The sequence below is a fragment of the Mirounga angustirostris genome, unplaced genomic scaffold (assembly GCF_029215605.1).
Source record: "Mirounga angustirostris isolate CCGP_5_RB_7025 unplaced genomic scaffold, mMirAng1.0.hap1 SCAF_1, whole genome shotgun sequence".
Lineage (NCBI taxonomy): Eukaryota > Metazoa > Chordata > Mammalia > Carnivora > Phocidae > Mirounga > Mirounga angustirostris.
This window is the reverse complement of record NW_026991709.1, coordinates 28767102-28794396: the sequence shown is the minus strand read 5'-3', so window position 1 is coordinate 28794396 and position 27295 is coordinate 28767102. Positions and strand designations below refer to the sequence as shown.

The 27295-nt window shown below is 36.2% G+C and overlaps 2 protein-coding genes across 2 annotated transcripts; both read right to left on the bottom strand.

Moving 5' to 3' along the window:
* Positions 1-475: 475 nt before the first annotated feature.
* HSPA13 (heat shock protein family A (Hsp70) member 13) lies at positions 476-13532 on the bottom strand. The gene is made up of 5 exons (XM_045902663.2): positions 13383-13532; positions 11004-11344; positions 7446-7659; positions 5533-5700; positions 476-3638 (listed from the first exon to the last, which is right to left on the bottom strand). Exons 1-5 carry the CDS (start codon positions 13405-13407, stop codon positions 2971-2973), a joined length of 1416 nt encoding a protein of 471 aa, XP_045758619.1. The 5' UTR covers positions 13408-13532; the 3' UTR covers positions 476-2970.
* Positions 13533-17843: 4311 nt separating this feature from the next.
* LOC123834489 (large ribosomal subunit protein eL33-like) lies at positions 17844-18262 on the bottom strand. Its single transcript, XM_045863618.3, has one exon. The coding sequence runs from the start codon at positions 18217-18219 to the stop codon at positions 17887-17889; it is 333 nt and encodes a 110-aa protein (XP_045719574.1). The 5' UTR covers positions 18220-18262; the 3' UTR covers positions 17844-17886.
* Between the last annotated feature and the right edge of the window lie 9033 nt (positions 18263-27295).

Below are 27295 nucleotides of genomic sequence, written 5' to 3'. Positions count from 1 at the left end.
CTATTGGAAAGTCAAGTCTCCTATCTTTATTTAAGGGCTCATCTGAAAAGACTGTATTAATCAAATGAATTTCTTTAGATATATAAAATATGTATATATAGTTTTTGTCCAAAGAGTTAAGACAAACTTTATTAGAAAATTATGAAGTATTACTGAATCAACCAAAGGATTACAGTAGGATTATTCACTAACTATAGATTAATTTAGGTCTTTGCTCCATTATAGTCAAAGGTCATGAATTGGTATTCAGAATTCCGGAGCTACTGTTCATATGATACAGGAACTGTCACTTCTAAATTAGGAAAATAAATGAAAAAGGATACAAGCAACCCCAGAGTCAGGATGCAGGGGGGCAGGCAATAGCTGCTGAGCTCACATGCATGAGCATCACAGCAGCTGTCCCTGCTTCCCTTTTCACTTATAAACCTCAAATATGTACTCTGGCCTAGCTGTGAATGGAAGAGAAAGGACACAGTTTAAAAAACAAACTGCAAAGTGGTATTTATTTACATTAAAATGTGAATTACCTGTATACACACAATTTGAAGAGGCACAATCTGTTATGCACAATAACTATATAATCTTCCGAAATGTCATACACAGTAGCATCTGTGAAGTCAGTGGTTGGAGTGAAAACACAGTACCGAAACATTCCTGATACAAAATAAATTACTCATTCACATATTCTAATCATACAACAGTTAATATTTAAAAAGTTAATGCACTTCAAAAAACACTAGTTACATGTACAAACCAGAATGTATTGTTTTATGAAAAATGTCTTAAGATTATTAGGCATAAATGATCCCTTTCGGGATCCCTTTCTCTTTTAAATAAATAAACTACATTGATTTCAAGACCATTTATATATAGGCCCCTAACATATGACTGACAGACATTACTTCGTATTTTTAAAGGTGTAACTATACTAGAGAATATGCTAAACTATTGCCCCCAAATTCCAACACTGCCATCCTATTTTTCAGACACATTTAAATTCCAATTTTAGTATATGAGATTAGCTGCCCCGTTCTGCAAATTGTTTCCACTAAAAAGTGGTAACAGATCTTCCTGAACTATCTCATGTATTTGAGAGAGTCAAGGCTTTTTTTAAAAATGTTAAAATGCTTTAGGTTAAAGCTGATAATGTAAGTGGAGATTTTGATAGATTGAACACTTTTCTCTTAAGACCTTTGCAAAAAGATCTTTTCCAATTCTAAAATCTATTAAAGATTCGTATCAAGTCCAAGAGAACACTGGAATATTTTCATAACGCAGTGAAGGATTCATCTTTGGCATTTCTCTGTTAGTTCTAAAATAAAATATGTCAACAAACATTTTTTATTTTTCTATCTACTTACTAGACATTCTGTACACAAAACTATGTGATTGAAATTGTGTTTTAACAGCAATCTCATTGCTAACCTTTTTTTTTTTAGATCTGCAAAAAATATTAACATTCAGCTTTTTATTCTCAGAAGCTGAAATGTTTCGATGTTGCTGAAATGAGTTTGCTTAGTTCTGTTTTTCAGTGATTGGAAATACAACATCCTTTAAATTCAACAACAGATAAAACAGACATACTTTTTACATTAACAAAAATGTTGACCAGAATGTAATCTTTGAATATTAATATGAAGCATGCATGCATTAAGAAAAAAAAAGTCTTCAAATATGGCCATCACAGAAATATAACTGCTTGCTACATTTTCTTTCTTGGTCCCTGTAGCATTTCTAAAAGGAAACAAACAAAAACAAAACGAAACTGCTACAAATGCTGATTTGTAGAAATTCTTCCACATTGCCTCCCACATTAGATTGCCACATTATTTCCAATATTCAAAATTTTTTTACTCGCAACACATACTAACCTTAAGGCTAAAAACAGTCCAAGTGTGACTACTGTAAAATGATAGTGGGAAACAACAATAAGGATTTTACAACTGAGCACATTTTCCTCATTCAAAACCAATATGGGGAAAAATCTCAGTAAAAACTGAATCAAATATGATTTGATAGTTCAAATGCAAGCTACATTCTCCAGGGCTTACTGAAAATAAACAAAGAAACAAAAACAAAAACATAAATACTGTAGCTAATTACTGGTACTTACTAGTGTCTGCAAAGGTCTTGGGTAACAAAAAAGAGCTAGTAATGATGGCTTTATTGTGACATTAAGACGTGTAGAATGAAGTTATTAATTCCCCACTGTTTTCTCACCAGGCAGAATCATGGGAATCCAAGCAGAGAATGATGCATAGCAACTGAAGGAACTGGAGTATAAATTGGTTACGTTTACTGTCTGGTATTGAAACATCTGAATAAATCTACAGCTATTTTAGAAAGAAAGTAAGTTGATACAGTAAGTAATTTTAAAAATCTGGAGAATGAAGGTTATGTAAATAGGACACGTAATTGAATTTGTGAAAGTAAATTTATTTATGGCAGTTACTGAACATTATATATATATGCAGCTTATATTACTAATACTGCTATCTCCCAGCCAATGTAAAAACCTGACACCAATACTGTCCTTCAAGTAGAGTTCAAACTAATAGTTACATGTGATAACCAAGCAAATCAGTTACCAGCTCCTGCTAATACAATTTAGTAAGAACTGGGAATTGTAATACTGGTACTAGGCAATGTTTACAGAATGTAATTTTAAGTGCATATGGTTATCTACTTCCAGATTCCAGAGAACAAAACTACCCATGCTCCTATAACAGTTTTACTTCAATTCTATCATTTTAAAAGTATTTGTTGGAGTGAGATCTCTCTGAAATCAAATAGGATCAATCTGGTCACATTTAATCCTAAAACAAAATGTTATGTAAAATTCTGTGTATCTAAATGTTACCTTTCAGGTAAATTTCTGAGATATTTTAGAGATTTTTCTTTATTGGAGGAGGTGGTCTGATAAGGAGGAAGAGCTCATCAGACAATCACAAATAATCATCCCTCCATAATTCAGTTGAAGTTGGTCTTTTGTAAGTGCTTACTGGGAATTTCTAAAGCACTGACTTGGAGAGGCCAGGAGCCTCCATCAATCCCTGCTTGGATAGCCACTCCTGTCACCACTGCCAGGTCAGGGTCTACAGAAGTGTTGGGATCCTTTCCAAAGAACTCCTGAATGACTTGGCGGATTCGAGGAATACGAGTGGAACCCCCAACCAAAACCACCTCATCAATCTCAGTCTTTTCCAGGTGGCCTTCTTTTAATACTTGCTGAATGGGTACAAGTATTTTCTGGAAGAGATCTTCATTAAGGGTGTCAAAGAGCTTCCGTGATATTTCTGTTTCAAATAACACCTGACTTTCTCCGCTTTTCTTTTCAGAAAGACCAGCTCCAAACACACTGTTCACATGGTGGCCATCAGTGGGAGAAAATCTGTCCTTTGGCAGTTCAGTGTCACTACTCTGAGGCTCCTTCTTGTCCTTTTCCTCCACTGTTAGTAATACTGACAAGTGAGCAGACTGATGAAGAGTCAGATTTAATTTGACCATTTCCACAGCTTGTCTTAATCTGTGAATTTCCTCTTTCCTAGAGGGTAGAAAGCCATACGTTTGATAGATCTGTTTATATAAATACTGAAGCAGTCTTTGATTGAAGTCCTGTCCTCCAAGTTTATTGTTTCCTAAGTTAAAAATAAAAAGGCGTATATTTATGTATTTGTACGCGTATATGCATATACATGTCTGTTAGTATGTATGAAAATGATATAATGAATAACAAATCTCTTGCTTAATGTACTTAACTATTTAGATTTTATTCATACAAAGACTGATTAAAAATAATTGGATTAAAGTAATTTTAACTCAAATGTATATTATTAAAAAACAGTGCATATCGGGCGCCTGGGTGGCTCAGTCGTTAAGCATCTGCCTTCAGCTCAGGTCATGATCCCACGGTCCTGGGATCGAGTCCCACATCAGGCTCCCTGCTCCGCAGGAAGCCTGCTTCTCCCTGTCCCACTCCCCCTGCTTGTGTTCCCTCTCTCGCTGTCTCTCTCTCTGTTGAAAAATAAATAAAATCTTTAAAAAAAAAAAACAGTGTATATCTGGTTAAAATTTTTAAAAGATTTTATTTATTTATTTAAGTGACAGAGAGAGAGACAGCGAGAGAGGGAACACAAGCAGGGGGAGTGGGAGAGGAAGAAGCAGGCTTCCCGCAGAGCAGGGAGCCCGATGCGGGGCTCGATCCTAGGACCCTGGGATCATGACCTGAGCCGAAGGCAGTCGCTTAACCAACTGAGCCACCCAGGCGCCCCTCTGGTTAAAATTTTTAAATAATAAAAAAGGAAGTATCTCTTAATGATATCCCTAAATAATTTTTCAGAAGATAAAGGTTGACAAAAGATTAGCTTTTAAAAGCAATTTAAAAACACTGAATATGATTACTCCCAAGAGAAGAAAGTCTTTAGAATTAAAAAGTACCAGTAGGCATTTTATCTTTTTTTTAAATCCTTTTGCTTGCTAGATTAAGAGCTAAAATTAAAAAAAAAAGGGCGCCTGGGTGGCTCAGTCGGTTGTGTCTGCCTTTGGCTAAGGTCATGATCTCAGGGTCCTGGGATCGAGCCCTGCATCGGGCTCCTTGCTCTGCGGGAAGCCTGCTTCTCCCTCTCCCTCTGCTGTTCCCCCTGCTTGTGTTCCCTCTCTCTCTCTGTCAAATAAATAAATAAAATCTTAAAAAAAAAAAAAAAAAAAAGGAGAAAGAGAGATTTAAAAGGAAAAGATTAATGTTAATATAAATCCCTGGCACTGAATTTGGTTTTAAAGAGTCCAGTTAGGAAAAAGAAAAATGCAGAAGTTAGACAACCTATAACTTATAGCTTCACTTTTTAAACAGGCTCCATTCTTTAAACTAAAACAAAATACTTAAAAAAAAAAAAAAAGATTTAGAATACAAAAACCTATAATTTCCTAGAGAATACTATTATTAGATTTTCTAAGCATATCTATTTTGTAAAACATGTTAGCAAATGAAATAAACTGATCACTCTTCATTTTAAAGGATTTTTCTTGCTTTCGTTTCCTTCACCGAAGCCATGAAGTCCTACCGGCTCAGTGAGCTACAACTGGCAGTGATATATTTATTTGCCTCAGTCATTTTTTTTTAGATTTCAGTTTTTGTTGTTATGATATATATAAATGGTGGTTATAAAATTACATATACAGACTACCAAAATGAAGTCAAAGTATACTGAAAAAAATTTTATTTTTATTTTATTTTATTTCTATTGATTTATTTTAGAGAGAGACAGAGAGAGAGAGCACGTGCACAAGCAAGGGGAAGAGCAGAGGGGGAAAGAATCTCAAGCAGATCTGCACCAAGTGCAGAGCCCCACGCTGGGCTCGATCTCGCAACCCTGAGATCATAACCTGGGCTGAAACCAAGAGTTGGACGCTTACCCGACTGAACCACCCAGGCATCCCCTGAAAAAAATTTAAAAATAAACACTTAACACATTAGGTGTGCTAATAAGGAAAGCATTATCTGAACCTCTTTTAGTCTCCCTGTATTTTTCTTACCAGACATTGCTCGGGTTAGAAACATTCCTCCTTGTTTATTTAGCAATGACACATCTAGAGTTCCTCCACCCAAATCTATCACCAAGACATGAAAGACATCAGCCTTGTGGAGGCCATAAGCCATGGCTGCCGCTGTGGGTTCATTTATCACCCTCAAGATCTTCAGTCCTGTAAGATTGGTTGGAAGGAAGAAAAATTCATCAGAGGACACCATTCTCAAAATTCCTTCCCCCTCAACGTCATACCATGTTAGTGTGTTTTATGCGACATGAACTCCACTGAGTAACAAAGATAGTAGTCACAAACCCATCAAAAATAATGAAATGGGAAGGATAAATATTGGTTGTTCTAAATGGAATCATTAAAATCATTCTAAAAAATTATTAATGTAAGAAAAGAAAAGCCCAGATTCAGTGGAATACATCATTCTGTTCTGTATTATTTAATATTTAATTTTTAAAAATCCTAGCCCCTTTTAATTTTCATTATTTTACTTGGGAATATAAGAGCAATAAAACTTTAATCATTATGTGCTATAATAAATTGCTGTGGAAATGAAATAAGCTTACTATGCTCTTCTTTTTAAAGGGACTTTGAAAAGCAGATAAGTAAACAGATGAGATTATTAAAAAAATCTAGATGAAGTGTTCCAATAGGTAAAATGACTCTTAAAAAAGTACTTAAAATTTAAGACCCTCAAATGTAAATCTGAAATATACAGCAAATCTGATCTTGAAAGTAATGCTAAACAGTGAAAGTTCAAGCAAAAGGTCAGATTTCCTTGCGCAAACTTCCTGCTTTAACCTAACTGCCATAGGTCATGAGTGGTTTGGAAAGTAATACAGCATTTATGTATCAGGAGCCATAAAAAAATTATTCAAATTCTGAAGAATTTATTTAAATTCATACCCTTTCCTTTAGCAGTCTGACTTCATCACTCACTCTGCTCTGGTCACACTGACCAACTTACCACCTTCAGATGTACCAGCAAATTCCCATTTTATGGCTGCTACACTGACCATTCTCTCCTGCAATATTCTTACCCTATATATCAGCTTGGCTAACAAACGTGCCTCCTTCAAATCTGCTTAAACGTCACTTTCTCAATGAGGCCTACCTGACCACTCTAAAACCTACAAGTCCCCCCCACCTCCTGATCACCACCAGCAATCCTGTTCCTGTTCTACTCTTTTTTTCTTCCATTGCATGTTACTTTCTGATATACAATGTATCAGGGTTTTCAACCAGGAGCAATTTTGCCCCTCTGGGAGCATTTGGCAACATCTGAAGACAGAAGATTATCACTACTTGGAGAGGAGAGGGCTGGAGCACCTCATGAGTAGAAGCTGGGGTGCTGCTAACTGTCCTATAACGCACAGGACAGTTTCCCATAACACAGAATTATCTAGCCCAAAATATCAAATAATGCTAAGAGAGGGAAACCCCACAATATACTTATCTTTAATACAGACTTTCTGTTTCCCTCCAGTAGAATATAAGTTCCATGAGAACAGAGATTTATCTGTTTTGTTTATCAAGGCACTCAATATTTATTGAATGGTTTTAAATGAGTTCTCTTCCACCTCAGATTTAAAAAAAAATATTACATTCATCATAACATTAAAGAAAGTTTATAGAAAAAATTCCTCATTGCTAACATGCACCCATGTTCTCAGTCTTTATTATATGCCTACCTAACTGGCTATTTTCATAGTATGTTGCGTTTTACATTGTGCCATAAAATTTTCTTAATTTCTGTTTCTAAACCTATATCAAAATCCATCTAATTTACCCACTTTGGGTTTATTCATGTGCTTCGTTAGGTGGTTTGCAAAGTGACACACCTTACTACAGAAGATTTTCAACCTAAGAACATTTTGAGAAAAATATAACTCAAGCAAGGGTGATATTACCTGCAAGATTAGCAGCTTCAATTGTTGAATTTCTCTGTTTTAGATCGAATTCTGCTGGTACAGAAATAACAGCATTGGCAACTGGCATTCCAAGATATTCCTCTGCCATTTCCTTTAACTTCAACAGTAGTCTAGAGCCAACATATTCTGGGGAAACGGTGATGGTCTCATTACTTGTCACAGAAAACTCAACCATTCCATTTTTGTTTAAAACCTGTGAATAGGATTTGCCAAAAAAGAAAAAAAAAGAAAGAAATGTAAAATCATACATATACACATACACATATATACTTAAATACATACATACATACACATTGGACTTATTCAATAAAAAACTTAACTTTATAACATCATAAAATTTATTTATAATCTATCATTTACTAAGATTAGAGGTTATTAAAAGCTATACTTTAAAATCTATAAAGTGAATCTACAATAACAGCAGAATAATAAAATCCATCACCACGCATATAAATGGAATATAGAAGATTCTCAATATATATCTGCTAAATGAAAGAAAAAAAGATGAAATATAAGGAATAAAAGTTGCTGGATCATGTATTTGACTTAGGATCTTCTTTTTTTTAGTTAACTTGTTTCCAAAAATAATAGATACGTGAAAAAGTGTTCTGGCACATATTAACAAGAATAATTTTAGTACTTCATTATGTTCTTATCCAAGAATCAAATATCACTTATATTCTTATTTCCATGAAAACATGTATTAAGTCATTATCCCTGCTAATGTGGTTGTACATTTAAAAAACTAGATTAATTCTAAAACATGCTATCCCACTTTCACCAACAGACTAAATTCATATCAAGAGTAAAGAGAATTAAGTCTTCTAAGAAACTGTAAGAATTTTACCCTCTTCATTCTAGACTACATAATTAGATTTCAATGAAGAAAACTTGACCATCTACAAACCTATCTGGAAAAAACAAAAATAAGCTACAGATACTATTAAAATGAGGTTCAGTTCCCACATGAAACAGCAACAACAACAACAAAAAAAATCACAACACTTAGAAACTTAACAACACCAAGAAAACTCAAACTAACTCTTGGTTGGAAAATAGTACAGGGGGTCCTCAAAAAACTGACAATGGAACTACGATCTGATGCAGCAGCTCCACTTCTGGGAACACACCCTTATGTGGAAGAGCTACCTGCACCCCATGGTCACAGCAGCAACATTTACGATGGCCGAGCCATGAATACAACCGAAGTGTCTATCAACAGATAAATGGATAAAGTGGTGATATACATACACAGTGGAATGTTATTCAGCCATAAAAAAAGAAGAAATTCCTGCCGCTGGTGACATGGATGGACCCTGCGGGTATTACGCTAAGCGCAGTTAAGTCAAACAGGGAAAGGCAAACGCTGTATGATCGCTCATATGTAGAATCTAAAACAACAACCAAACTCAGAGAAAAAAAGATTAGATAGGTTACCGCAGGCAGGGGATGGGGGGAGAGTAGGGGAAATGGATGAAGGTGGTCAAAAGGTACAGATTTCCAGTTATAAAAGAAGTAAGTACTGGGAATGTAATGTCAACATGATGACTATAGTTAATACTGCTATATGGTATATTTGAAGGTTGCTGAGAGAGTAAATTCTAAGAGCTCTCACCACAAGGAAAAAAAATTTTTTTTCTTTTTTTTGTATCTATACGAGATGATGGATGTTAACTTACTGTTCTAATAATTACACAATATATTTAAGTGAAATCATTATGCTGTACATCATAAATTTATACAGGGCCATATGTTGATTATATTCCAATAAAACTTGGGAAAAAAATAATTCCTGAATCAGTAAGTAATGTACTCAAATTCTTAATTTTGAGGAAATGTATAGCTCTATATAATTTAATCATTACTTAAGACTTATAAATTGATAAAGGATCCTAAGAAAAAAGCTAAAAAAGAACAAAGAAATAAACCTAAGAAATGCATGGGATAGATTTATTTTCTCCTTTGAAAATGCATAAAATATTTAAGAATTTTATTCAATAAGCAGCACTGATACAGCTATCAATTTTAAAAGCTAGTCACTTAGAATTCCACTTCACAGTTTACATGAAAAACCCTCTATGGAAAAAAACACTTAAGTATTTAAAAGATATGGGTGGGGGGATGGGTGAAATGGGTGATGGGGATTAAAGAGTACACTCATCATGATGAAAAAAAATGTTTTAGACAAAAAATAAAATACTTAAAAGAAAAAACTGGCAAAACACAAACCTACATATAGTCATGTAAAAGCATTAGCAATAGAAGTGGACAGGATGGGAAAGGCCATTGTAAGCATGGTAAGAGTCTATAATCATTTTTTAAAAATTTTTGAGATGATTTTGCCACATAAAAATTTAACATTCTTGACAGCTCAAAAGCAAAATTATATATCATCAGTTAAAAAAAAAGAACATAAAAAAACACTGTAAACATATCACTAAGTATTTTACAAAGGAAAAGAACCCCCCCCAAAAAATAGGACAAAGGACAAGAAATAGATCACTAAAAAAATAAAAATGCCAATTAACAAATGTTTAAAAAATCTGACCTCAGTAAAAATCAAAGGAATGCTAATTAATACAAAAATACCATTTTTCACTTATATATTGGCAAAGATTAAAAAAATAGTAACTGGGGCGGGAGGGTACCTGGGTGCTCAGTTGGTTGAGAGTCTGACTTACGGCTTCAACTCAATCATGATCTCAGGGCCCTGAGACTGAGTACCGTGGCGGTCTCCGTGGAGTCTGCTTGAAGATTCTCTCCCTCTGCCTCTACTCCTACTTACACTTACTCTGTCTCTCTCTTAAATAAATCTTAAACAAACAAACAGTAACTAGGGAAGATATAGGCCCTCTAAAAAAAAGTAAAGAGTACACAACCGTTTCAGTGTACAATTTGGCAAGATAAATCAAAGTACTTAAAGAACTCAAGTTCTTCTACTTCTAGAATTCAAGCTAAGGATCAAGAAGTACACAAAGATCTATGTACAAGAATATTCACTGAAGCTGCAACATAAGTGGAAAACCAGGGGAAAAAAATGTGCCCTTACTGAGATTGGAAAATTAAATATTGGAATAGCCATTCTAAGGAACCATGTCATATTGTTGAGTTTCAAATAAGTCATAAAATAGCATGCCTACTGTGATCTTTTAAAGTATATAAATATGTATATCCTACCACACACAGCACCTATCCATCTATCTAGCCATCCATCCATCTATCCATCCGTCCATCCACCCATCCATCCATCCATAGTACATGGGGCATCATTAGCCTTCTTGCTACAGTGAAACAAAGATCTAAGCAGATATTCTGAGGATTGCAAAGCAAGAACATAGTAAGGCTCCAAGTCCATGATAGAGCTGTGGAGCCAATGAATTAAGTCATCATGGAATTGCTGTAGGACTGCTTGTCATAATGTAGCTTCCATGCAAAGTAAGTGAGTTGAAACAGAATGTTTCATAGCTTGAAGCCAAAGCATTAATTGAAACAGTATGCTTAACTAAAATTAAAACAGATTTTAGCTTAATCACTTACCTTAAATGGGTATCTGCCAACTTCAGCCTCCAGCTCTTCTGGGGTAAAAATCTTGCCTATGAATCTCTTGGCATCATATATTGTGTTCTGAGGATTTGAATCGGCCAGCTCTAAGCTCTCATAACCCACATATACATCATTGTCAGTAAAGGACACCATGCTGGGTATACTGATATGCCCATTTTCATCTGGAATGACCTTTACTTTTCCTGTGCCAGGAAAAAACACCCCAACAGAACAATAGGTGGTACCAAGGTCAATGCCAATCACTTTAGGAGTAGGCAATGGTAAGTACTGTTGTGCCAAATACCCAGCCAACAGGAGAGTCAAAACAGCTGATCCTGAAATACAGGCAAATGAAAAGATATGTTTTATTAAACTAGTACAATATGTTAAATTACTATAGCAAAGTCCTTTTAATAACACTCTTTGAGAAAAGACTAATACACTCTCAAAATATTTTCTTTTATAGTACTAAAGATAACCCTTCTCTCAGACATCAAGTCTTTCATAAAGACTATAATACAGTTAAAATGAAGGAACAACAAAACCAAAAAACCCCTGTAGTTGTATGTCTGTGTACTACACCTATGGGGGAAGAAAAAGTAAAAACATATAATTAATTGTGCTAATACTGACAGGAAAAGCCATTCATCTCTGGCAAAAGCTAGATAAATATAATATAGATATAATTCAATTTCTTGATCAATTAATATTTAGATATTATAGCTTTATAAGCAGCTTTAGTTATCATTTAAAAGAAACTCCATTATTAAATTTCCACAGCGAAAACTCTGTTATTGGAGGACTAAAACTTTTTATCCCCTCATCTCCTTTTTCCTTTCAAAAGGATGAACTGGATAAATGGGTAAAATGATTTTGAAAGTAGTTTAAATATGAAACTGCCACTTTACAACAGAACACAGTTAACTTTTTCTGTATTTAAATACAAAATAAGAAAATACTTCTTGCAGAAATTAATATTTAGGGAAGGAGAACCATAAATGTGTAACCCTAAATGCAATACAAAGCTCCTTGAAGGCGGCTTTTGTTCACTTTTGTATATCCCTTGCACTAGGAATGGCTCCTAGCAAACAGATGCTCAACAAATATTGATTTAAAAAAACCACACACAGTAGACGAACCATGAGAGAGGATGGACTCTGAAAAACAAACAGGGTTCTAGAGGGGAGGGGGGTGGAGGATGAGTTAGCCTGGTGGTGGGTATTGAGGAGGGCACATTCTTTTTTTTTTTTTTTTTTTAAAGATTTTATTTATTTGAGAGAGAGAGAATGAGAGACAGAGAGCACGAGAGGGAAGAGGGCTGAGGGAGAAGCAGACTCCCCGCCGAGCAGGGAGCCCGATGCGGGACTCGATCCCGGGACTCCAGGATCATGACCTGAGCCGAAGCAGTCGCTCAACCAACTGAGCCACCCAGGCGCCCGAGGAGGGTACATTCTGCATGGAGCACTGGGTGTTATGCACAAACAATGAATCATGGAACACTACATCTAAAACTAATGATGTAATGTACGGGGATTAACGTAAGAATAAAAAAATTAAAAATATATACAAAAAAATAAAATAAAATAACACACACACAGACACACAAATATGAACAAACGCCATGCAGATTGTAAACATAAGGAATGAAGAAAGATGCCACTTCGAATTTAAAATTAATATGTTATTTGGTTTCAGGAGATTATGTCCATACGTGTTACATACGACCCAAAACGTCAATTTGTAGGAGTCTGTTTTACTAATTGTGAGCTCATCCTCATCACACATAACTCAAAAAAAAAAAAAGAAAGAAAGAAATCAAGTGCCAACCCCACTTTCCTCTTGCTCCTGTGTGGAAAACTTCAGAAACATTTCATTATTTTCTCGTTCGGGGAGGGTTAATTACTAACTCAGACTGGTGGAAAGTGCATCAGGCTATACATCCAAGAGGCCTGGCTCTCTCAAAATGCAGCATCCCACGAGTCTACAGCTCAGGCCGCGGGGACTGCTCCTCCCCCTTCCTCTACAAAGGGGTCTTGGAGATGCACGTTCTTGCAGCCTCTCAAAGGCCCCAATTCAACCAACGATTCAAAATCGACGTTGTTTTGAAAAGAACCCTTCCCGAGGCCCGATGTCCCTGGGATGTACGCAGAGGGTCGCCGCCGGCCCTACATGGCCTACTCTGGCCCAGGCCATTTCTGGACGAACCCTCAATCCGGCGCCCCGAGAAACCAAAAACCGCCTCTAAGTCACCTTTCCCGAGTCCTTCCCACTGCGCCAATTGGATCCGGGAGGTGACAACCACCCCTGCCCATCCCGGCCTCCCCAAACTGCTCCGGTGCCCACAACAGCCATAGAGAACCCCTGGTCACTGACCTAAGATCGTCATCTCTCCAGCCATCACAGTCCCGCCGAAGAGGCTTGGGATGACTGTACCAGACGTGAGGGACCGCCCCCACGCCACCTCCCAGCCCCGAGGCTTACAGGGTAATGTAGTTCTCTTGCTCCAATGCAGTTGGAGAAGCTACAGCTCTGACCAGAGAAGAGACTTCATTTACCATCAGGTCGCGGGGCCGAGAGCCTCCATTCAACCGCGGCCAGTGACGTCTGAGCCGCCCTCCCACGCCCGGATTACGGGGCCAATTAGGCTGAGGTGGAGAAGAGCCAAGAAGAGAGACTGGGGTTTATAATCAAACCGGAAGCGCCCGGAACCAAGTTGAGGTAAAAACACACTATCTCTTTAGCGCCGCCCCCCCCGCTTTGCATTCTGGGAAGTGTAGTTCGGTCCTGCCCCCATTCGCGGTAGGGAGAGCGAGGACCCGTAGGTTATTGCTTTCTTTAGCCGTGTTCCTCTCCCAGGCCTAGGTTCAAGCCTTTGTCTTTCGTTCTTCCTACCTTTTAAAGAATGATCCTTTGCCTGGGATCTAGATTCTGGATGGGGTTCCTCTAAACACCTGTCATAATTGGCAGGAATTGCTTTCATGGACAAGTCCTGTAGCATGTAATGGCCATTTAGGAAACTTGTGAAGTGTTTTTCAGATTTTAGTCTATAAGAGACCTTTTTTTTTTTTCCTTCTTGGTCACTGGTAGTACTTAATGGCTCTTTCTGAAAGCCTGTCTGTCTGTTTGTCTGTCATTGCTGTTAAAGTTCCCCAGAACTATAATCCTGGTGAATTGAAATATGTTTCCTCATCTTAGATGTAAATCAAACAATCCGTGTTGACAACCGGTCAACCTGCTGGGGGTATATACTACTGGCTTTTTGACTAAAAAATGTAAATGAAAATATTGATGGTTATTGAAGTTGAAGTATAGTTAATGGGGATGCATTATAATCTCTCCACTTTTGTACATTTAAAAAAATCTTTCATAATGTAATCTATAAAAAGTGTGTGTATGTCTATAGTGAGTACTGTTCAGTATAATTTCTTTATGAAGAACACATAATTCAAACACTCAAGTCATGAATATTATTAGGTATAGATCACATTAACCAACATTTATTGACCGTAGTGGTAGCCCCTGGTAACAACCGGAAGGAGAGACAGAAGGTAAGCACATACATACAATTTACTATGGTATATACTGTGAAAATAAAGGAAATCTCATCATTTTTAAAATGGAGCAGGAGAAGCCTTGAAGGGGGAGCTCTCTGGGACTACCACGGGTTGTCAATTGCAGACCCCAGGAGGAAAAGCCATACCTTGCATCCTCAGCAGGAGGAAGCTTAATTTACTGCCCCAGCAGGAGGTAATAAAATTTTCTCCTTGCCCAGCAATAGCAATAGCCAATGAGAAGTTCAAACTCTTTAGGGGCGCCTGGGTGGCTTAGTCGGTTGAGCATCTGCCCTCAGCTCAGGTCATGATCCTGGTGATCCTGGCGTCCTGGGATCCTGCCCCCGCCCTCCTCAGGCTCCCTGTTGTGCAGTGGGGAGTCTGCCTCTCCCTCTGCCTTTGCCTCTCCCTCTGCTTCTGCCTCTCTACCTCTCCGGCCCCCCTCACCCTCCCCGCCCAGGGGTTTGATGGCTCTCGCGCTCTCTCTCTCAAATAAATAAAATCATTAAAAATTAAAAAAAAAAAAAAAGTTCAAACTCTCACTCTACTACAATGGACTTTTGTTCAGGGAAGTCCTTCACAATTTTGTCCTGTCCTCCATAGAAATAAGCCTCTCTCATTTGGTTCTCCAGACTTGCCTATGGTTCACTATAGTTTGCTTGTCCTGAATCGCAATTCCTCTGCTATTCATACCACATAAACTCATTTTGCTAGTAAAATAACTGGCTAATCTTAGGATTAACAAAACCATAATTGTGTATGGATAGAGGGCAGAAACAGAATTGAATAAACACTGTAATTTAATCTTGAAGTCAAGAAGACTTCAAGATCTTTATACTAATGTTATAAAGAATAGCAACCAAGAGAGTTGGGAAATAAGGGTGAGGGCAGGGATATGGAAAGAAATGTGGATATACTGTTTTCTTCATTTTTCTTAGCAGGGAGTTCATAGATATTTAGAATGGAGAATTTGAGACATAGGCGCTTAAATAGATAATTCAAGGTTATGAAGGCAACTTTCTGAAGGACTAAAAAATGATAAAACATATAAAAGAATAAGCTATAGAGAAAAATAAGTGGGACAAATTAAAATGTGTACTTTTTTTCAGTTTTCCATAGAGAGGTGTCAATGTATATAATTTAAAGTAAAATTTAAAAATCCATTTAGCAAAATATATGAACAAAGGAAGCAATAAGTCAAAAAATATATCAGATGACAGATTTAGGCTCAATTTTTATTATATGCATAAATATAAATGGGATAGACTAAAAACTGCCAGATTGCCTTTTTTTAATATAAAGTTGTAACTATTTATTAGAGACTTAAATAGATAACTAAATGAAGTTGGTAGCTGGAAAATATCTTAGAGGGCATCTGGACCCACCCCCTTATTTATAGAGAGAAAAATAGAGGCCAAGAGAAGTCAAGAAAATTATGATCTCAATTAGTGTTCATTCTCTTAATAAATTATACTTCACCTTCAATTTAGTGATTAGAGGTAATCTTTAACAATAGCAGCTGGAGTGAAAAATTATCTAATTATATATCCCGATATTTCTCATTATTATTTCAGAAATGTGCTCTGTTAGGAAAATCATTGCCAAATAACAAAAATCTTACAATATACCAGTCTAATTCAGGGGACAAATTATCCTTGTTGTTGTTTAATTCACACTTATTTCTCTTCTCTCATCTATATAAGAAAAGTTCATTGAATGGAAAATTGATCCAGTTCTCTGCACATTCATTAGAAGAATAAGTGTATTGAAATTACAATTTAGTTTGACTTACATTGTTAGATTCTATGGAACACTGTGATATTTAAACATAAAAAATTACTTCTATGTTAAAATTATGCCATAACAGGACAAATCTCATTTATTGAACCAGAGTATTTATACATTTTCCCCCTTGTGCTAGACTGCTATGGTTCCATATATTTCTGTTCTCTGGGAATTTAAAATTTATTGCATGAAGATTTTTCATGTAAACGTATTAGGAAATAAATCTGATTTGTAACCAAGAAGCTGGTACCAGTGTTGTTGTTTTTTCACAGAACCTTATTATCATACCTCTGAACTTTTGAAGGATGAGTATGTTTGCCCTTTATTTTAAAAATAGCTTATATTCTGGTTATTGTCTGTAAGTTTCAAATTAATTTAAGTGGATATATATATTACATATGTTTACAATAAGAAACAGATTGTTTTTAAAAAATCTATTTCCGATTAAAGCAAAACATAACAAAAACTTGAAGTCATATGAACGTATGAATACTTCTTACATGATCAAAAATATGTCCCAAACAACAAACCAGCACCAAACTTAGAATTATTACCAGTAAAATTGAGACCGAGATAAGAATACTCATTTACAACTATTATATAGCATTGCTTTGGAATTAACAGCCTGTGCAAGAAAATACAATAGAAAGTATAAATTTAGGGAAAATAAAAAGGCAAATTTATCATCATTTTCTAATTATATGATTATTATCTTAGTTCGGGCTACTATAGCAAAATAATACAAACTGGGTAGTTCATAAACAACAGAAATGTATTTCTCATAGTTCTGGAGCCTGAGAAATCCAAGGTCAAGACACTGGCAGATTAGGTGTCTGGTGAAAGCCTGTTTCCTGATTCATAGACTGCTGTCTTCTCTGTGTCTTCACAGGGTGGAAGGGACAAGGGAACTCTCTAGGGTCTTTTTCATAAGGGTATTAATCCCACTCATGAGGATTCTACTCTCATAATCTAATCACCGCTCAAAGGTCTCACCTTCTAATACTATTATATTGAGGATTGGGGTTCAACATAGATTTGGGGGGTGGGGAGGAGTGGAGACACAGTCTGTAGCGATTATATAAATTAAAACACACATTAAAAATGTCTGAGAAACAATAAGAATTGAATAGAGGGCTCCTTTAATAATATTGTATAAGAATAACTTTTCTATATGCAAACAACATCCAGTTAGAAAAAAATATGGCAGGAAAGATTACATTTACAGTAGCAAACAAAATCCTTAGAAGTACATTTAAAAATAAAAGAAGAAAGCTTTAAATCTCTCCTAAAAATCAATCAATCAATCCATCTTTCCTAAGACTAGAACAAAATATTGAAGTAGATAAAAAGACAACACCTTTTTGGATAGGAAAACTCAAGACATTTATTATAGAAAATTTTAAACATACATAAGGCAGAGACAGTTAGCGACCATGCCCCTCATCCAGATTCAATAATTATCAATTGGTAACTAATCATGCTTTTTTTTAAACAAAAATACAAGAGAACAAATCTACACCTTTATTTACTTTTCATTAAATTTAAATCCTTGAGGGGTACAGCATCACACGGATTCTGTGGCCACTGGCTTTAGCAGGAAGGTTGCTTCGGAATTTGGCACAAACCATGCCACTGTTTCCATGAGCACGAGTTACTTTTCCCCAGATTACTCTGGTTTTGTTTGGTTTGCCTCCAGGAGTCACTGTGTTGTTCTTCGCTTTGTACACATAAGCACATCTCTTGCCTAGATAGAATTCCGTTTCATCTCGAGCATAAACACCTTCAATTTTAGGAAGAGCTGTGTGCTCTCTCTGGTTCTGGAGACCCCGCTTATAGCCAGCAAAAATGGCCTTGGACCACAGCCTTCCAGACATTATTTGGCATTAGAGGAGTCCTGTTCCCAGCAGGCCTCCACAGACTCCAGGATGGCGGAAAAAGAAAGGCGAAGCCTAACTAATCATGTTTTATGTCTATCTGCCCTATTCCTCAATCTCATATTACTTTGAAGCAAATAGGAGATAAATCCTTTTATCCTTAAATATTTCAATAAGTACATGTAAAAAAATTTTTAAACACAAAATAATATTGTCAAACGTAAATATTAAAAGCAATTCTCTACTATTAAGAATCTAGTCAGAAGCATTTCCAAATGCTTCATACATAAATATTGTATTGTTTTCCAGTTTGCTCCTTTGAATTAGAATCCAAAAGTCAACCACTTGCACTTTTGAAAGATTTTATTTATTAATTTGACAGAGAGAGACACAGCGAGAGAGGGAACAAAAGCAGGGGGAGTGGGAGAGGGAGAAATAGGCTTACCACTGAGCAGGGAGCCTGATATGGGGCTCAATGTGCGGCTCGATCCCAGGACCCTGGGATCATGACCTGAACCGAAGGCAGACGCTTAACGACTGAGCCACCCAGGCGCCCCTACCACTTGCAGTTTTTTAAAAAATAAACCATTTGTCCTTCAAGGCTTCCTACAATTTTGTGGATTGTATCTTAATCGTATAAACATCTTTGTCTCTTTTGTGTATTTAGTATAAATTGCTAGTTAGATGTGGAGGTTTGCTCTAATTTAGGCTATTTTTTTTTTTAAAGATTTTATTTATTTATTTGACAGAGACAGAGACAGTGAGAGCAGGAACACAAACAGGGGGAGTGGGAGAGGGAGAAGCAGGCCTCCCCACGGAGCAGGGAGCTCGATGCGGGGCTCCATGCGGGGCTCGATTCGGGGCTGGATCCCAGGACCCTGGGATCATGACCTGAGCCGAAGGCAGACTCTTAACGACTGAGCCACCCAGGCGCCCCTAGGCTATTTTTTTATATGGCAAGACTACTTTGTCTTTGATCATGTTTTTCCATTAAAAGACAAATAATGTGTGGTTGCCTCTCTTTTCATTGATGAGTAATGGCCAAGCTCATTAATTTATTAAGCATTGAAAAACAATCATATTCTATATTTCCTTCTTTGTTAGCTTAAAGGGGTACTTCTCTCACTTACTATTTGATCACCCATAGTATAGTTTATGTCGAAAGGAAAGATTAATTCTTGATTTGTTCTCTTTATTTTCTACTTTTAAAAATATTCAGCTTACTAGCATCATTCAATGATGACCAATTATTTTGTTGTGACAGTTGTTGGGTGGTGTTATAAGATATGTGCCAATCTATTGTAATTATTATCCTTTTAATACTTAGAATATCCTAACTTTGGCCAGTGGTAAACATTTCAAAATTCACTCTTGAGTGCTTTTGACAAAACCCTAGTAGGCTTTACTTTTTTCTGTACTACTTACTCTGAAAGATGCCCTGGGATCTTCGTATTCATTTTTTGGGGGGGCCTTATAATTAGCCATACCTCCAAGGACCCCTACTTTCTTTTACTAGGACGCAGTATTTAGAGACCATAATTTGTGTCCTAAGGGACTATTATTTTTAAGGATGCTAGTTCTCATATTTTTTAATTAAGTGAAATATCAAAATGCCAGCAGAATATATTTGACAAAGTAACAATAAAATTCATTTGGAAGGTTTAAGAATAAGAATTTTATGGGGGAGGGGCTCCTGGGTGGTTCAGTCGTTAAGCGTTTGCCTTCCGCTCAGGTCATGATCCCAGGACCCTGGGATCGAGCCCCACATCGGGCTCCCTGCTCAGCGGGAAGCGTGCTTCTCCCTCTCCCACTCCCGCTGCTCTCAGCTGTGTCTCTCTTTGTCAAATAAATAAATAAAATCTTTAAAAAATAATAATAAAAGAAATTAAAAAAAAAAAAGAAGTTAATGGGAGAATGGCCCTTTCACATGCTAAAACAAAGGACAAAGCTACAAAAATCCGAACAACTTTATACTACAGAGGAAATAAGAAATAGACCAAAGAAGAAAGTGGCATTTCTTTCAAATTGAGGGGAAAGGGAGAGGCAAATTATTCAATAGGTGTTATTGAGACAACTGGCTATTTATATCATGTTAACCATGAAAGGAGTATTACATGTTAACATCAAAATCCAAATGGATGGAAGATTTAATTCAAAAAGTATAGATGGCTTTAGTAATTAACTTGGGGTGGGAAAGGCATTTCAAATTAAAACTTGAAACTTAGAAACTGTAAATCAAAACTGAGCTAAACAAAAAAGAGAGAAATTTGATATATAGAATTTTAAATTATTTATATGTAAATATATATGATGTCAAGACAGATGACAAACTGAAGAAATATTAAACACACATGATGTACAAGAGAGATTAAGTTTTTTACTTTATAGTAACGCCTCAAGGTATAAATATTTACAACCCAATTGAAAAATCAGAAACAATATGAATAGGCAATTAACAGAAAATGAAAATGTGTAATAAACATGAAAAGATATTTTAATCACATTTAAATAAATGTAAATACAAATAATAGCATTTCATTTTCAGCTGTTTAAGTTGAATTATATGCCCCCCTCAAAAACGATAGGTTGAAGTCCCATAACCTGCAGTACCTTATCTTATTTGGAAATAGGATTATTACACATGTAATTAGGTAAGATGAGGTCACACTGGAGTAGAGTGGTCTCTTAAGCTAATATTATGAAAGAAAACAGCCATCTAAAGATACAGAGACACAGAAAGAATGCCATATAATGACAAAGGCATGTCCTGTTACTGAGAGTGGTATGTTAAAATATCCACCTATGATTATGTTTTACTGTTTCCTGTGTGTGTGTGTGTGTGTGTGTGAATGTATGTTGAAGCTGTACCCATTATTGCTTTATATATTTCAAAGCTCTTTTTTCTAGGCACATACAAATTTAAGATTGTTATCCTTTATTATCATGAAATAATCTTTTTTATGTCTAATAATACCTCTTGTTTGGAAGTCTGCTTTGCCATAGGGCTAGAACTGGAGTGCAAAACATAAGGAAATGACTCTGCACGTTTCCAACCCTGAGAATAAGTGCCTCCTTAAATTTTGGGCCCTAGAAGCTTCGTTCTTCAGGAGGCACTCACTCTCTCATGCAAGTATCTAATGTACTTGTACTTGCTTGTCTTACCCTGGTTCCACTCCTCCTTTGTCTAATACGAATACGGCAACTCTAGCGTTCTTTGGGATAGTGTTTGCTTAGTTCATTTTTTCCCATTCTTTATCTCTTCACCCTTTTGTGTCCTTATATTTAAAGTGTCTCAGATAATATACAGTTGAACTTAACGTTTTAATTAAGTTTGACAATATTAGTCTTTTAACTGAAATGTTTAGTCCATTCACATTAGATATAATTATGGATATAGATCTATACATAAGGTTGTCTACCAATTTTTTAAAAGGATTTGTTTTAATTTTTGTTCTATAATTTTTTAAATTTTTATTATTATTTTTTGTAAGTAGGCTCCATACCCAGCATGGAACCCAATGCGGGGCTTGAACTCATGACCCTGAGATCAAGACCTGAGCTGAGATCAAGAGTCGGACACTTAACCCACTGAGCCACCCAGGCGCCCTTGTTCTTTTACTTTTCCTCTTTCCTTAATATCAACCAGTATTTTAAATCCTTTATCTATATATTATATATATATATTGGTTAAAACCCTTGTATTTTATTCTTTAGTGATTATTGTAGTGATTTGAACAAATATCCTTCATTTATATACAGTTGGTTCTCTTATCAGTTCTTGAAGATACAGAAATCTCAGAGTTTACCATTCGCACCTTTGAATTATTGATATGTCATATTTTGTACATAGAGTATGTTATAAACCTCATAAGGCATACTTACCACTTTTTTTAAACCATAAGTTTTCTTTTGATTTACCCACGTATTTAACTTTTCTAGTGTTCGTTTCTTTTTTTTTTTTTTTAAGATTTTATTTATTTATTTGACAGAGAGAGACACAGCGGGACAGGGAACACAAGCAGGGGGAATGGGAGAGGGAGAAGCAGGAAAAGTGGCAGGCAGAGAGAGAAGCAGGCTTCCCGCGGAGCAGGGAGCCTGATGCGGGGCTCAATCCCAGGACCCTGGGATCATGACCCAAGCCGAAGGCAGATGCTTAACCAGCTGAGCCACCCAGGCGTCCCTCTAGTGTTCTTTATTTCTTTCGTGTTTTCATCTGCAACCATTTCCCTTCAACTTGAAAAAGTTCCTTTCATATTTCCTGTAGTGCTGGTTTGTTGACAGCACATTCTTTCAGATTTTCTTGAGGAGGGACTGAAAACATCTTTAATTCGCCTTCATTTTTGAAAAATATTTTTATTGGATATAGGATTTTGGTTGGCAGTTTCAATTTTTTCTTTTCATTGCTTTAAAGATGTCATCCAATTGCCATTGTCTTCTATTGTTTGTTTCGGAAACTCAGTCATAAGTCTTATTCTTGCTTTTTGAAGGTAATGTGTCTTTTTTTTCTCTACCTGATTAAAAAATTTCTGTTTGTTTTTGAGCATTTTACCTATGTCTTGCCATAAATTGTTTCTTTATATGTATCCTTTTTGGAGTTGGCTGAGATTCTTGGATCTCTGGTTGATGCCTCTCATCAGGTTTGGAAAAATTCTCATCTGTATCTCTTTAAATATTGTCTCTGTCCCTTTTCTCTTCTTCTGAGATTCCAGGTACACATATATTAGCTCATGTCCTATATGAAATTTTTGTCTTATATTCATTAATACTCTATTCTGTTCTATTTTTTTCTCTGTGTGCTTCAGTTTGAATATTTTTCTGTTTTTATGTTTACTAATAGTGTCTTTATTGTGTCTAGTCTGCTATTAAACAAATTCCATGAATTTTTAAATTCATATATGTATTTCTTCAGTTCTAGAATGTCTCGTTTGATTTTTATATTGATTCAAATTATATGTTGAAAATATCCATCTTTTATTCTTTATGTTATCTATTTCATTTAAAATTATTCTTGTTATCTATTTTAAAGCTCTTGTCTGTGTATTCCAATGACATTCATGGAAGGGGATGGTCTCCTTATAACATCTTTTTTTTTCTCTTTATTTTCAGTTACATTTTCCTGCTTCTTCCCATGTCTCATGTTTACTTTTGCATGCCAAAGAACCATAGAGAGAGGTTGATGTTATTTTCCCTTAGATAGCATTTGCCCTTTTCTCTGTCACACATACAGACTGAGGGGAAATTATCTCAGTTCACATGGGAATTTAGCTTGGTAGGTGCTTAATTGTAGCTTAAGATAAATTTAGTACTTGTCAGGTTTCATATATTTCCAGTAGAGACATTTCCTGTGTTTTTGCAGACCCCTGCCTCTAGAGGGGCTTTGTCTCCTCAGGTTTGCAAAAAAGCACTCATATTTGAGGCTTCTTTAGATTCCTTTGCCAGTGACCTCCCAAAACTCTGCTGGTTTCTCTTTCTGTAGCAGAGTTTTGTTTGTTTCTTTTTTTTTTTTTTTAAGATTTATTTATTTGATAGAGAGAGACACAGCGAGAGAGGGAACACAAGCAGGGGGAGGGGGAGAGAGAGAAGCAGGCTTCCTGTGGAGCAGGGACCCCGATGCAGGGCTCGATCCCGGGACCCTGGGACCATGACCTGAGCCGAAGGCAGACGCTTAACCATCTGAGCCACCCAGGCGCCCTGTAGCAGAGTTTTTTATTTAAGTCAAGCTGGATCTTTCATATGTGCACAGATTTGGCAAATGCTCCCAATGAAGAAAACTGTTGCTGGTCTCATCTTGCCTAAGAAGAGCTATTCGGTCTCTGCAAACAATTCTTCTAGTCCTCTTTGCTTTCTCATTACTCTGATGCCTTTACAAACTTGATTGTAGGATGTCTGCATTTTTTTTTCCTGTTTGCTGAAGTGGGGCTTACAGCTTGCGCCTATATTTTGCATTCTACTCCGGTGTTTTAAATAGATAATTTAACTTGTTTATTAACTTTGATTAGTCATTGCTGGTGTGAATACTGTGATGCAAAGGATTTTGAAATCACATTCAGACTCTTGGGGAATGAGAGCCACAATTAATTAACAATATCTACCATGGGTTTGGATATCGGGGTGTGGCACACATGCTGTTCCTATGTCTAATTGCACTATTTACTACTGTGTGCTAAAAACTTTGGTATGTGGTAAATGTGCCCGAGACAAAGGAAGATGAAGAAGGAAACAGGCAAGTACAATACAGACTGTGAATGGAGGCTTCACGAGAGAAGAGGCTTTGTGGTCTTGTTCTTCACCATATTCCCAGTTCCTAGAACAGTGAGTGCAAAATACATGGTGGCTGCTTAAAATGTATTAACTGAATGAATAAACAAAACAAGTAAATACAGAGGGGATATGAAAAGGTACGGGTGAAACCCTTCACTAAGTCTCAGAGATCCAGCTGCTTAAAGACAATGACTATGTCTAGCTCATTTTAATATGAGCTTGCCGTACATGGAGATTAGATGCTTTATAATGAGTGATTGAATGAATGTGTATTGGAACAGGTCATCATATATAGTTCTAGTGTTGCTAAAATAATTGAATTTATCCATTTATTCCATGAACTATTACTGATTCCCAAATTGTGTCAAATACTATATATATACTGAGGGCAATTTTCACTTAAACTAATAATAATATGTGAATTTATACAAATAATATGATTATATCTTTAAAATGTTTTTGCCAAATACTGCATAAACAGCATATCCAACAAACTGACAAAATAATTGTATAGGCTTTTATTTTCTTAATGGGTGTTACTATCTTCTGCCATGAAGCTGGTCATTCAAAGATTACACTACCTTGAACTTGAAGATCAAAACAAATGATTAGACTTATAAGAGACAAACTGCTTTCTGGACAACTAATTATTAATGGTGAATTTGTATTTAAATATGTATTATTTAAGCTGTCTTTAAGTTATAATGTCTATGATTTGCTAAATAGTTTATTTAAATGATGACTAAAACATAAAATAATAATATTTATTTACTTCTATAATAACTGCTTTATATGTGTTACAAGCTTTATTTCTAAAAATGGATTTGGGGATAGCTTGATAAGTTTTTACAAATAGGAAACAGATTTTGAGAGTTAGTTAAGGCAGAATTTGAAACTAGGCCTATTTATTAAAAACACTAACAAACAACCTATCTTCTTGTCTTAGTCAATTTGGGCTGTCATAATAACAAAATACCATAAATTGGGTGACTTGAGCAACAGAAATTTACTTTCTCATATTTCTGGAGACTGTGAAGTTCAAGATCAAAGTATCAAGGTGCCAGCCGATTCAGTTTCTGGTGAAAGTTCTCTTCCTGGCTTGTAGATGGTTGCCTTCTCTGCGCATCCTCACATGGTTCTAAGAGAGAGAGAGAGATTTCTCCTATAAATTCATAGTCCTTTCAGATTAGGGCTCCACCCATATAACCTCATTTAATCTTAATCATTTCCTAAAAATACTATCTGTATATACAGTCACATGGAAGCTTCAATATAAGAATTTTGGGGGAATACAAATTCAATCCATAGCAGTTTTTAAACACTGTAATATTCAGTTTTGTAATTAGTACTGTTATAATTTTCAAATAAGGATGAAACAATTTAATATTTTGAGTTATTTTTCAGTTGTCTTCTGGGTGTGATTTACTTTGTGACCTACAATTAATAACTCCATGAGTAACTCTCTGGCACATAGTAATAGTTGGTGAAATATGAATGGATTCCACCACCTAAGAACAAATTTATGGTCACACAGACTTGTGTTATTACATGATTTTCAATTTTTTGTCTCCAAAGTATGAGTAGATTATACATTCTTTTCAAATCAAATGACACATCCTTTAATTGTTCTTTTTTTTTTTTAAGATTTTTATTTATTTATTGAGAGAGAGAGAATGATAGAGAGCACGAGAGGGTGGAGGGTCAGAGGGAGAAGCAGACTCCCTGCCGAGCAGGGAGCCCGATGCGGGACTCGATCCCTGGACTCCAGGATCATGACCTGAGCCAAAGGCAGTCGCTTAACCAACTGAGCCACCCAGGCGCCCCCTTTAATTGTTCTTGCTAGGAGCTCTAGAATTCAAAGCTTAAACCCAGCTTTAGGCTCCTAAATTTGATTATGCCTTATGATTTGGCACTTCAAGTGTCTAATCCTCTTTGCCATCTTCATTGTTCCTCAGCCCATCAAAATATTATACAGTCACAGAAAGATCATTAGATTTCAGATATGCTTTTGAACACATGAAGAAAACCATCCTGACATTTAACAATTATTTTTCTTAGCTGGACCAGTAGGAAGTTAATACGGAGTAGAGAATATGGCAGCTTTTCAGGTTTTTTTTTTCTTTCAACAAAGAATGCCTTAAGAAAAGTAGTCTTTCAAAGTATTTAGTTGGTTTTCTATTGCACATACGTTTGGCCTTAAATCTTTACCTAACATAAAGAAGAAACTCAATAGAGTTGCAAAATTAAATAGCTTCTAGCCTTAACTACAGACAGGCTGGAGACAAAGGAGAGAAGGGAAGGGATGTAACAACCTGAGATTTTAGTAATAACTGTTGAAAGGTTTTGTCTAATTTTTTTTTTAAAGATTTTATTTATTTATTTGACAGAGAGAGACATAACGAGAGCAGGAACACAAGCAGCGGGAGTGGGAGAGGGAGAGCAGGCTTCCCACCGAGGAGGGAGCCCGATGTGGGACTCGATCCCAGGACCCTGGGATCATGACCCAAGCCGAAGGCAGACGCTTAATGACTGAGCCACCCAGGCGCCCAAAAGGTTTGTCTAATTTTTTACCAAATTTGTTGTACTAAGTACATCAAGATACTCAAATTGGGATGAAATCCACTAGCTTGAAACAGATAGCATCTGTTGTCTGGTAGAACAGAAAGGATTCTGGGCCAGCTAGTAGAAGACAGTTCCAGAGCCAGCTCTGTGACACTAATTACATATTGATTGTATCTCTTTAGTAGAGATGGCCTTGGAATACCTTTTTCTTCCAAAATGTAACCAATTTCCTTCTCTCCTTCCCTCCTTCCTC

Excerpts from the sequence above, each read along its gene's own strand:
- LOC123834489 (XM_045863618.3), bottom strand. The coding sequence starts at position 18,219 with ATGTCTGGAAGGCTGTGGTCCAAGGCCATTTTTGCTGGCTATAAGCGG.
- HSPA13 (XM_045902663.2), bottom strand. The coding sequence starts at position 13,407 with ATGGCTGGAGAGATGACGATCTTAG. Across the intron at positions 7,660-11,003 it reads TTGGCAGATACCCATTTAAG|GTTTTAAACAAAAATGGAAT; the intron begins GTAAGTGATTAA and ends TCCTATTCACAG. Across the intron at positions 3,639-5,532 it reads TCTAACCCGAGCAATGTCTG|GAAACAATAAACTTGGAGGA; the intron begins GTAAGAAAAATA and ends TTTTTAACTTAG.